The following is a 10,762-nucleotide window of genomic DNA, read 5'->3' on the forward strand; positions in this document are numbered from 1 at the left end:
TGGGAGCTCTCGGAGGTAGGGGAAGAAGGGGCATAAAGGGGGAGGGGGGAGCCAACCACACAGGGACTCCAAGCAGCCTTAATAAAAGGCAAAGTGCATCTTCGCTGGACGGTGTTGGAAACGAGGAGAAACCAACAGAAAAGAACACCAAAAGGGCAACCACAAGGGTTTCTGCTTTTTGGAACACTCTTAACCCAGGCCTCCAGCCCAGCCCCCCGCGAGCCGGGTGAGCGGCCGCCACCTCCCCTGCGTCTGCAGGACCCGCTCCTCCATGAACTTGCCCAAACCCGAGTGCCTCCGCCGCGCACCGCAGCGCAGCCTCCGGAGCTCCGACGGGGAAGACGGTGAGATCGACGTCCTGGGAGAGGAGGAAGATGAAGACGAGGAGGAGGAAGAGGAAGACGAAGAGGCGGAGGAGCGCCAGCGGTTCCTAGCGCAGCCGGGGACGCCAGAGGCGCGGCGGGGCGCGGGCGCGCTTCCCCGAGAGCCCCCCGAGAGCGGCGGCGCCCCGAGCGACTCCTCCAAGTTCGGCACCGAGTTCAGGGCATCGAGCGGCCCTGCGGCGGCCTCTGGGGACGGCCCGCAGCCGGCGAAGCCCCCCTACTCGTACATCGCGCTCATCACCATGGCCATCCTGCAGAGCCCGCACAAGCGCCTCACGCTCCGCGGCATCTGCGCCTTCATCAGCGGCCGCTTCCCCTACTACCGCCGCAAGTTCCCCGCCTGGCAGAACAGCATCCGCCACAACCTCTCGCTCAACGACTGCTTCGTCAAGATCCCCCGCGAGCCGGGCCACCCGGGCAAGGGCAACTACTGGAGCCTGGACCCCGCCTCCCAGGACATGTTTGACAACGGCAGCTTCCTCCGGCGCAGGAAGCGCTTCAAGCGCCACCACCCGCCGCCGGGAGTCCACCTGCACCAGCCCCTGCCCCTGCCCGCCGCGCCCGCCGCCCTGCACGGCCTCTGCCCGGGCCTGCTGCTCGGGCCCCCCGCCCCGCCGCAGCCAGGCCCGGGGGCCTACCCCGCCGCCGCCGCCGGCAGCCGCCCGTGCGCGCTGCTGCACCCTCACCCGCTTCGCTACCTGCTGCTGTCGGCCCCGGCCTGCGCCGAGACGCCCAGCAAAGCGCTGGCCGCCGACCTGGCCGCCGCCGGCGCGCTCTCGGCGCTGCAGCCCTCTCCGCGCTCCCAGCCTTGGGAGGAGGGCAAGGGGCCGGCGGCGCGGCCGCGACACCGATGCACCCCCTTCAGCATCGAGAGTATCATGCGAGGGGTCCGGGGAGGGGGCACCAGGGCCGCGCAGGGTCTGCCCCCGACCCCGTGGGGCTACTGCCACCTGCTGCAGCGCCCGGCGGGCCTGTGGCAGCACCGGGCCGCCACCCCCTTGCTGCACGTGTCCGCTGCGGCCGCCGCGTCGGCCGCCCGGACCATTTCAGAGCCGCCCCAGCAGCCCCAGCAGCAGGGCTGTACCAGCGGCGGCGCTCCGAGCGAGGGCGCTCTGCTGGGCCAACACCTGTCCGCCCCCGCGGCGCTGCTGGGGTGTCAGCCCCGAGCAGAAGGCTCCGGGCTGACCACGGTGGCCGGCCTTTCCGGCAGAGAGGGTATCTTGCCAGCCTTTTGAGGAGCATCCACACCCTGTCCGGGCGCTGACTCCGCGGGGCGCACCTGCAGCCAAGGTGTAGCGCAGAGCAATGAGGGGTCCCGCTCTCCTCGCCTTCTGCTCTCACGCACAACACCCTGCACGGCGGGGACAACGCGGGTGCATCTGAATCCCTCATCTGAACAACCACGAACTGAACCACAGTTCGGGTCGCTGCAAGATATTTACAAAGCTCAAGTTGGATACTGTTCAGACAACCGGGACATAAACTTCGGACGGCGGCAACTCGTCCTTTTTTTTTTCCAGCCTCCGGTTGTGGCTTCCAGGGCTTTTCCGGTTACACATTTCCAGAGGAAGTAGGAACGTGAGCGGGATATTTTGTTCTGGTTAAAAAAAAAAAAAGAAAGAAAAAGGAAATACACAAGGTCCAATGCACGACTTGTTTCCCCTTGTCCCCTAGGAACTGTAAATATTAGTCCCAAGTCAAGTGCAAAATACTTATGTTCTTTATGTCTTCCTGAAATGGATGTGTAATATGGAATTTTAATTTTGAAACATTTGTTTCTGATCTGTGTGTCTGATGTGCCATCTTACGTGGAAAGATGTTGAAATCAAAGCTAACTATATAGACTAAATAAAATGCGAAATCACTACACTGCATCATTTATTTCATATTACTTCCCAGTAATCGATTTCTAAGTGGAACTTCTTTCAAAACTTAGTTCTTGGGTCCCCTGGGTGGCTCAGTCGGTTAAGCCTCTGCCTTCTGCTGGGGTCATGAGCTCAGGGTCCTGGGATCTAGCCCAGCGATGGGCTCCCTGCTTAGCAGGCAGCTTGCTTCTCCCTCTGCCCCCCCCCCCCCCCGCTTGTGCTCTCTCTCTCTCTCTCTCGCAAATAAATAAAATCTTAAAAAAAATAAAACTTAGTTCCTTCCTCCCAGGTAAACAATTTAGTTTTACAATTCATATTCATTATAGGTAGCAGAAACAATTTTCAAAACGGCTTTCAAAACTTCCAAATATTTGAAGTTGAAAAGGTCCTGGGTTTTAAAATAACGGGATTCAGTATTTATGAAACCGATAGAAGAAAAAGAATTGGAGAGAACTGTAAATATATTCTCCATTTGTTTTTCATTTTTCTAAAGACGTTGATTTTTCGCCTGGACAAAGTGGAGCACCATCTGAGATCAACTCAGAATGTAGCAGCCAACATTTACTAAGGAAATTTTTTTTAAAAAGGCATTAGAATTTTCAAAAGCAGGGCCAGGGAAAAAAGCAAGGATCAAATGAAGCAACTGTGTTGTGGACATTTACAATTAAAACCATTTTCTCCCCAGATGGATGCCTTCTAAGGGCTTATAGTCCATTTCTTTAGAACAGAGAGAACTTTGTTGTTGTTGTTTCAAAAGGAAAGAACTTTGCAACCAGAAAGGTTTCACTGTCGTTCGGCTCCAGGTGACCGGGTGGGAGGGAAACCAGACGAAGATGCCCATCAGGAAATACTCCCCAGAGAAAGCAAGTCTCTAGAGACCCCGCGGCACTGGCACTCCCGGTCCGGAGAAGGGCTCCTGTTTCAAAAGAATTGCATTCCTTGCCGCTTTGGGAGAAGTCACTTGGTAAATGTGAGAAGGTCCTTTCCGTTCATCTACTCCGCTGTTCCAGCTGTGAATTTCTAGGGAAGACAGACACATTTTTACAGCCGTTTAATTGGTCCACTTTTGCCCCAGTTTCTCATCTCCTCCCCAGCACTGAGAACTTCTTCGCGAGTCTTGCCTGCGATCCTCACCTCCTCTGGGCTTGCAGTAGTGCAGTTCTGGGGACGTTCTGGGAAGCTCTCAAGCCCAACCTAGGTAGCCGCCTAGACTCGAACTTCCATTCTCCCTCCGCCCTGCACGTGCAGTGTAGCCTTAGTCCGCACCACCAGCACCGCGGACTCCCCGCAACGGCCCCTATGCTCCGGCTGCCGGCGACCCAAAAGCCCCTTCTAACCCCCCCCCCCCCAGCCACTTTCCCTTCTCAGGTTTTGCCCCGTCTTGCCAGACCCTCTGCACCCCGGCTTTAAGATCCGTTTAGCATATTCTGCAGATCTGGGGCTACCTGTGTTTGGCAACAAGCCCTAATAAAGAGAGCTTATTTCCTGCCAAGAACAATCCCGTTCACGTTCCAGCGCCGCCCCCACCCCCACTCGCCTTGCTCTTTAGTGCGAAACCCTCTGCGGGCCTACACGCGTTCATTTATTCGGTCAACAAACTTCGTGGGAGCAATGCGTGGAGCCGCCGCTGAGCCCAGAGCCGACCCTCGGGGCTGAAGCCGGTTTCTTCCTTCGCTTTGGCCCAGGCCAGACCAGCACCGTCACGAACACGGGTGTCTGAGGGTCAGAACCCGGCCCAAGCCGGCCCCTCCCGCTCCTACTAATGAAAGCACATCGAACATGAATTTTCGAGAAAACTGTGGATTCGGTGGAAGAGTAAACTAAACGTTCTCCAGCTGAACTTGGCGACTGCGCGGACAGGTCGGGCCTCGCGGGGGGCCCACGGGGTGCCCCTCCCGGCCCGCCCAGCCACGGCCCGGGTGCTGCGGCCAGCACCAGCCCAGCGGTGAGGACGAGCCCGGGCTGAGCCCACAGTGCTGGCGGGGCGGCGCGGGGGCAGGTGGGTCCGCGCAGGGGCGTCCGGGCGCCTCCCGGGTCCCCGCGGCTGTCAGGGCCACAGCGCGGGTCTGCTGTAAACCCCCGCGCGCAAGGCACCGCGTTTCCCTGTTGCGCAGAGGGATCGAGAGACGGGGTTGCCTCCGACCTTCGGGCTCGTCTTCTTGAGACCGGGCTGACTGGACACTTCCCGAGCGGCTGGGGGAGCGGAGCCTACGGGCTGGGAGGCGCAGAGAGGCTGGGGCGAGGGCAGGAGGGAAAGCGGGTAAAGCGACTCCCCCTCGGGTCCCACCGGCTAATAACTAATGGCAGTAAGGACAGCGGCTCACCGTTCTCCTCTGCTCCCTGTCCGTCTGCCAGGCACTGGGCTCCCCTTTAGCCCTCCCAGCACGCAGTGGAGAAGCCACGCTGGAATCCCCATCACACAGATGAGAAGTTTGCGACTTAGAGAAACTGAGAAACTCGCCCCAAGACCCTTAGGCGTGGCACCGGGCCCTATTTGGTTTCTGAACCGCTAACCCTAAGGGCGCCCGCGACCTTCTCCTGGTTGGGCCTCGGGTGGGTCACAGAGACCGAGGCCTAAACGGACCTAAATTCCCGGCTCCCTGCCCAGGCCCGGCGTGCCGGGAAGCGCGCTTGTCCCCCCCAGGACCCGGCCCCCCCAAGCTCGCGCCGTCGCTTCCCCAGCCCAGCTCCGGGCGCTCTGCTCCGCGTTTGTCTAGGAAGCGCTTGGGTGGAGCAGTGGGAAGGTCACGGCCGGGACTGCACCTGCTGCGCCCGGGTCCGCGCCGAACTACCCGACTCCACCCAAGGTAGGCAGCCAGGAGGCAGAGGAGGGTGCGTTCTTCCTCCCCAGTGGGATTTGCGTCCTCTTTCCGCTGGTGAGCCCCAAGAACCCAGGCACGCCTGGACGTAGTTGTCGGCGGTGCTGCGACCCCCCCAGTCCGCCTGCGGGTCCGCAGCCGCCGCCCCCTCCGTGCCGCCCGCCCTCGGCGGTGGAGTTAGGCGGATGGCTGCCCCGCGCTGCCCCGCCAGGCCACACTTCGTCCCGGGAACCTTGACCCTGCGCTCCGGCTCGCGCCCCGCGCCAGGCACTGGTTCTGGACTGCGCGAAGGGGTCGTGATGTGGCCAGGGGGCTGGGCCGCACCTGCCTGGACAGAGCTAGGGAGGGATGGCGACGCTGGGCTGGGCCAGGGCCAGCCCGCAGTTCACCCTCAGGTCAGAAGGAACGGGCCCACTGCGTGGGAGTGGAGGCGGGGGCGCCTGCGGGCGAGGAGAGGGGGCGTCTGGGAAGCTGCGGACTGAGCTGGCAGAAGGCGGCGAGCCTCGGGGCCCGTCGGCGGCCCGGGGCCGTGTGGCGCGGCGGTGACGTTCTCCGCGTCCTGCCCCGGCACACTGTGGGTGTCCGCAGTTTCAAAATACTCATGGGAATGCAGCTAATGTGGCTCTCTCCCGAAGCCAGACGCCCCAGCTCCTTTCATCTGGCTTTCATCTGCCTTAGAAGCAATAAGGACAGAAAATCTAGAGAAACAGCAGAAACTAAGAGAAAAGGAATAAGGTCAAAACGGCAGTAAGAACTAACAGGGCTGAGAGCGAGGTGAAGCGATTTTCAGCTTTCGGGGTTTTGCACCGATCCGTCACCACATTGCACTGAAAGCCTGAGGGGACTGGGCTCTCATTCCCCCTGGCACTTAGGAAGAATGTTCAGAAATGTCTAGTCTGAACTGTAATCCCACTCTGACTGCTAATGTCCCCTACCTGTCATTTCTACAAAAATGGTTTAGGCTTAATGGCTGTTTTTTCTTTCTTTCTTTCTTTTTTTGTATCAGCACTGAAATTATTTAAGTGTGTTTCGAGTATTCATTGATTCCATATACACCACTTGGTTCAAAGAACTTACATAGATGATAGCTAATAATACCAAAATCTATCACCACCACCCCCCCAAAAAAACCACCACGGAAAAATAGGTGTAGGAAAAGCAAAAGGGTTTGAGAATCCAGTCTGAAATTCAGTTCCACACCAGTTCCCCATTGCTCAACTACCTTAACATAATCAAGGTTTATATGTCAAAATGGATGCTTATAAAAGAAATACCTGGATATAAACTTCATTTTCTTTCTTTCTTTTATAAAGATTTTATTTATTTATTTGACAGAGAGAGACAGTGAGAGAGGGAACACAAGCAGGGGGAGTGGGAGAGGGAGAAGCAGGCTTTCCGCTGAGCAGGGAGCCCGATGTGGGGCTCGATCCCAGGAGCCTGGGATCATGACCTGAGCGGAAGGCAGACACTTAACCGACTGAGCCACCCAGGCGCCCCATAAACTTCATTTTCTTATTTGTTCTTGGAATGCAGGAGTATGTTTATCGAAATCAGTAATTAAGAACACTTTGGGATAGTTATGATTTATTCAGCTAGTGAAACAGTTTCTATTCCCAAATACAGGCAAAGAGAACAACGAAATTAAATTAAGTGTAAGAGATTTCCTTTTCTCAGATAGTTTTGCTATGAATAGCTATGTCTATATTTAAGGCCATATTCATGACCAGTAGTTCTGAAAATTAACATGACTATTATTGTGTTATCTGAAGTATCTCTTGTATAAGAGATATTGTGCCATATTTCAAGCAGTGTTGACTTCTCCCTTAAGTTTTAAGTCTTTTTGAAATACATATAATAGAAACTTCCAAACATACACAAAGTTAGAGAGATTAGTGAAATTAACCTCCATATGCCCCCCTCCACCCCCCAAGGCCAGCCTGGTTTCATCTTTACCCTCTGACAGTCCTCTTCCCACTGGATTATTTTGAATCAAATCCCAGATATCCTGTCATTTCACCCATAAATATTTTTGAACATTTCCCTAAAAGATAAGAATTCCATTTCATGGTATGTAACCACTATACCATTAGCCCCCCTGAGTAACTCATTAATAGCACCAACTTCTCCAGGGAATATTCACATATTCTGAATCATCTCAGAACTTTTTGTTTAGTTGGTTGGTTTAAATTAGGAAACAAACAAGGGCTACACTTACACGGTTGATACCATGTCTTCTGTCTCGGTAAAGATTCTTCAATCCCCTTTATTGTACTGCATTTTTGTTTTTGCAGAAACTGGACTGTTCATCTTAAAGAATTGGACATTCTGGATCTTGTGATTACAGGCAACATCTTTCTGGTAAGATATTCTCAAGCATATGGTTATTTATTTATTTATTTAAAAATTTTTCTATTTATTTATTTGAGAGAGACTGAGCGAGAGCACAAGTAGGGGGAGCGGCTGATGGAGCCAAAGAGGGAGAGGGAGAAACAGGCAACCCGCTGAGCAGGCAGCCCAACGCGGGGCTCGATCCCAGGACCCTGGGATCACAACCCTAGCCAAAGGCAGACGCCCAACCAACTGAGCCACCCAGGCACCCCAGCATAATATCATTTATTTAGACTTTCAAATATTAGCAGATAATAGTATTGTTTGTAGAGGGGCAGGGAGTAGTCAAGATAGTTTGAAGAGTCAACTGTTGAGAGAATAAATTTTTATTCGGGGAAGCATGGGAAGGCTTATATGAAATTTTCCTAAACATATAATTTTTAAAAAGAGATTCCTACGGGTGAGTGAGTTGCAGAGTTCAGCAGTGTTGGCAACGGTTCACTATTCAATAAACATTGGATGAGTTTAAAAAAAAAAAAAGATTACTAGCTGGCTCGGTCAATAGAGCACAAGTAGGGGAGTCTGCTTGAGATTCTCCCTCTGCCCCTCCCCCCACTCTCTCTCTTAAATAAGTAAATAAATCTTAAAAAAAAAAGGGAAAGTAATCAACCTTTTTGGGTTCCTACTACTTTAATAAGTATACACACTAAATAAAATTTCCATTGCCATTCTTCCATTGTATATTGGACTTCTATTCTCTCATTTGTCTCATTCTGCAGTTGTTTGCAGACATTTCTATGTAATGCACTCTCTGGAATCCCTTTGAGTCTTATTGATCTTTATACCTCAAATGATTTCCAGCACATTGTCAAAAACACAGGTGAAATTAATTTAAATCAGTGTATCTATAATATTGATAAGTGTGTAAAAGCGTGTTCATATATTGGACTCTGATTTGAGCTTGGGTGGATCTAAATATTCGAATTACCAACATTATTTGAAAATTATTATTATTCACCTAGAATAGATAGAGATTTTAGGTAAGGCTGGATCTGTGTAATACCTTAATGAATAGGTCACATTTCCTGGCCATTTAATACCTGTTTGGTAAGCAGTCGATGCTCTGTATAATGCTTTTGGGTACTTTTTGTTTGCTTGAGTTTCCCGATTCACTGCATTCAGCACTTAATATGATATATTATATCTGTATATTATATATTATCTATGTGTATCTTATATGTCTATTATATGTGTATATTTGGCTTTCAGTAGCTTTGGAAATTTAATCCTGGAATAGATTTCCAATGTTTACTAAAACTGTTTAAATACCCACTACAAGGAAACAGCTTTTATTTGGTTAAAAAAAAAAAAAAAAGCCCCAAACCCCCAGGCTCCTGTTTTCTCAGGGACTAGCCGAGGATAGATGGCAGCGAGGTCTCGGGTCTCTGGATGAAATGTATGTTGGTTTGCATTCCAGTTCTGCCTCTGGCTAGCTCTGTGATCTTGGGCAAACCACTTAACCTCTCCAAGCCTCACTGTCCCCATCTATACAGCGGGGACAATGACAGATTTCATTGCGAGGGTTACCTGAAATAATGCATGCGAAGTGCTTAGCATAGTGCCTGGTGCACAAATGCTCTAGAAAAGCCAGCTATCGTTTCGTGATGATAATAACTACGATGTGTCCCAAAGTACAGGTGGAATTTTGCTTGACATTTTCTTTGTGTTCCAGTCACAAGGAAGCAGGCAAGCATAGGATGGTGCGATGCGTGCTTTGCTGGGCAAACCTACGGTGTCATGAGAACATGTGGGAGGATGAGGGCACGTGGGCAGCTCTGGGGCGGAGGGCACTGGGTCACTCTCATCACCGAGGCTGGAGGTGGTGAGAGATGTGGGTTCTGGTTTGTCTTCATGAGGTCCAGTGGGTTCTGGCGGGTTCCAGTCTCTACTTGCTTTGCCCCCACGTCGTGTGCCACTTTGCCTCCCGACTGAGGGCTCTGCTGCCCTGGAGTAACTTCCAGCTGTCACCAGACACAAAGGCATCTGCCTGCTGTGGACTCTGTCCACCACTGTCCTAACCGTAGACGGGCTAGCCCCCCTAATAAATGCCCTGTAGCGGACCGCTCACACGGCTTCTGCTTCTCTGAATCCTGGCGGATACATTCCTGCATTCCCCCTTAGGTTCTAAACTCCTTGTGGAAATGGACCACATGACATCCTTTTTCCTCTGGAGTCCAGACGAGGGGTCAGCAAAATCTTGTTTTAGGCATTGTGGGCTGTATGTAATCTGCCGCTTTTCCTTTTCTTCTTCTCTCCCTCTTTATTCTCCTCTTCCTCTTCTTTTCTCTTCTTTTTTTCTGTTCCCTTCCCTTCCTTTCCCTTCCCTTCTCTTCTCCTCCTTCTCTCCCTCCTCTTTCTTCTCCTCTTCACAACCTTTTAAAAACGGGAAGCCGTTCTTGGCTCACAGGCCATACCAATGCAGCCCACGGGCAGACCATAGTTTGCTACCCTGGTCTATTCTAGACCAATGGTTATCAAAGAAGTGGAACCTTACTCAGGGAGTGATTTTTGGTTTTGGGGCACAATGATTGGGAGGCATTACTAAAATTTTTGGGGGGTGATATTTAGGTTGTTTTTTTTTTTTTTTTTTTTTTTTTGAGAGAGCGAGAGCACGAGTGGGGAGGGGCAGAGGGAGAGGGAGAGACACAATCTTAGGCAGGCTCCACACCCAGCACGGAGCCTGACACGGGGACCCATCTCACAACCCCGAGATCCTGACCTGAGCCGAAATCAAAAGTCGGCTGCTTAAACGACTGAGACACCCAGGCGCCCCTGGGTGATATTTAGGGTTGGTGACCATCCCAGAATATACCAGACAGTCCCACCCAAGGAAGAAAACCACATTTGAATTGAAATCTGGGGTACAGCACCTCCAGCAGAGGACTGCATCTGTGGCTGTCGATGCCATGGTTTAAATGTAAGCACGTGACTAGTGCGCTGTGTTCTGTGTTAGTCTTACCTGAACAGGTGGAAAAACCTTAACCTTATTTCTGTATTTTTTCTGTCCCTCCTCCCTCCTGGGACTCCAAATACAAATATGTTAGGTTGCTTGAAGTTGTCCCATAGCTCACTGATGCTCTTAATTTTTTCCAGTGTTCTTTTTCTCTGTTTCATTTTGGCTAATTTAAAAAACGTACTTATCCTTCATTCTGCAATGTGTAATGTGCTGTTGATCCCATCCAGGGTGTTCTTCGTCTCACACATTATAATGTTCGTTTCTACAAGTGCATTTGGGTCTTTTTCTCTATCTTCCATGTCTCCAGAGACAATGCTCAATCTTTAGCTTCTGGAACATATGGGATACAGT

The 10,762-nt window shown here is 52.0% G+C and overlaps 1 protein-coding gene across 1 annotated transcript; it reads left to right on the forward strand.

The window, feature by feature from the left end:
• The first annotated feature begins 271 nt into the window (after positions 1 to 271).
• LOC116646646 (forkhead box protein D4-like 1) lies at positions 272 to 8,198 on the forward strand. The gene is made up of 4 exons (XM_032427483.1): positions 272 to 1,358; positions 1,421 to 1,598; positions 7,359 to 7,425; positions 8,175 to 8,198. Exons 1-4 carry the CDS (start codon positions 272 to 274, stop codon positions 8,196 to 8,198), a joined length of 1,356 nt encoding a protein of 451 aa, XP_032283374.1.
• Positions 8,199 to 10,762: the final 2,564 nt, after the last annotated feature.

Source organism: Phoca vitulina, unplaced genomic scaffold, assembly GCF_004348235.1.
Source record: "Phoca vitulina isolate PV1807 unplaced genomic scaffold, GSC_HSeal_1.0 scaffold37, whole genome shotgun sequence".
Classification (NCBI taxonomy): domain Eukaryota; kingdom Metazoa; phylum Chordata; class Mammalia; order Carnivora; family Phocidae; genus Phoca; species Phoca vitulina.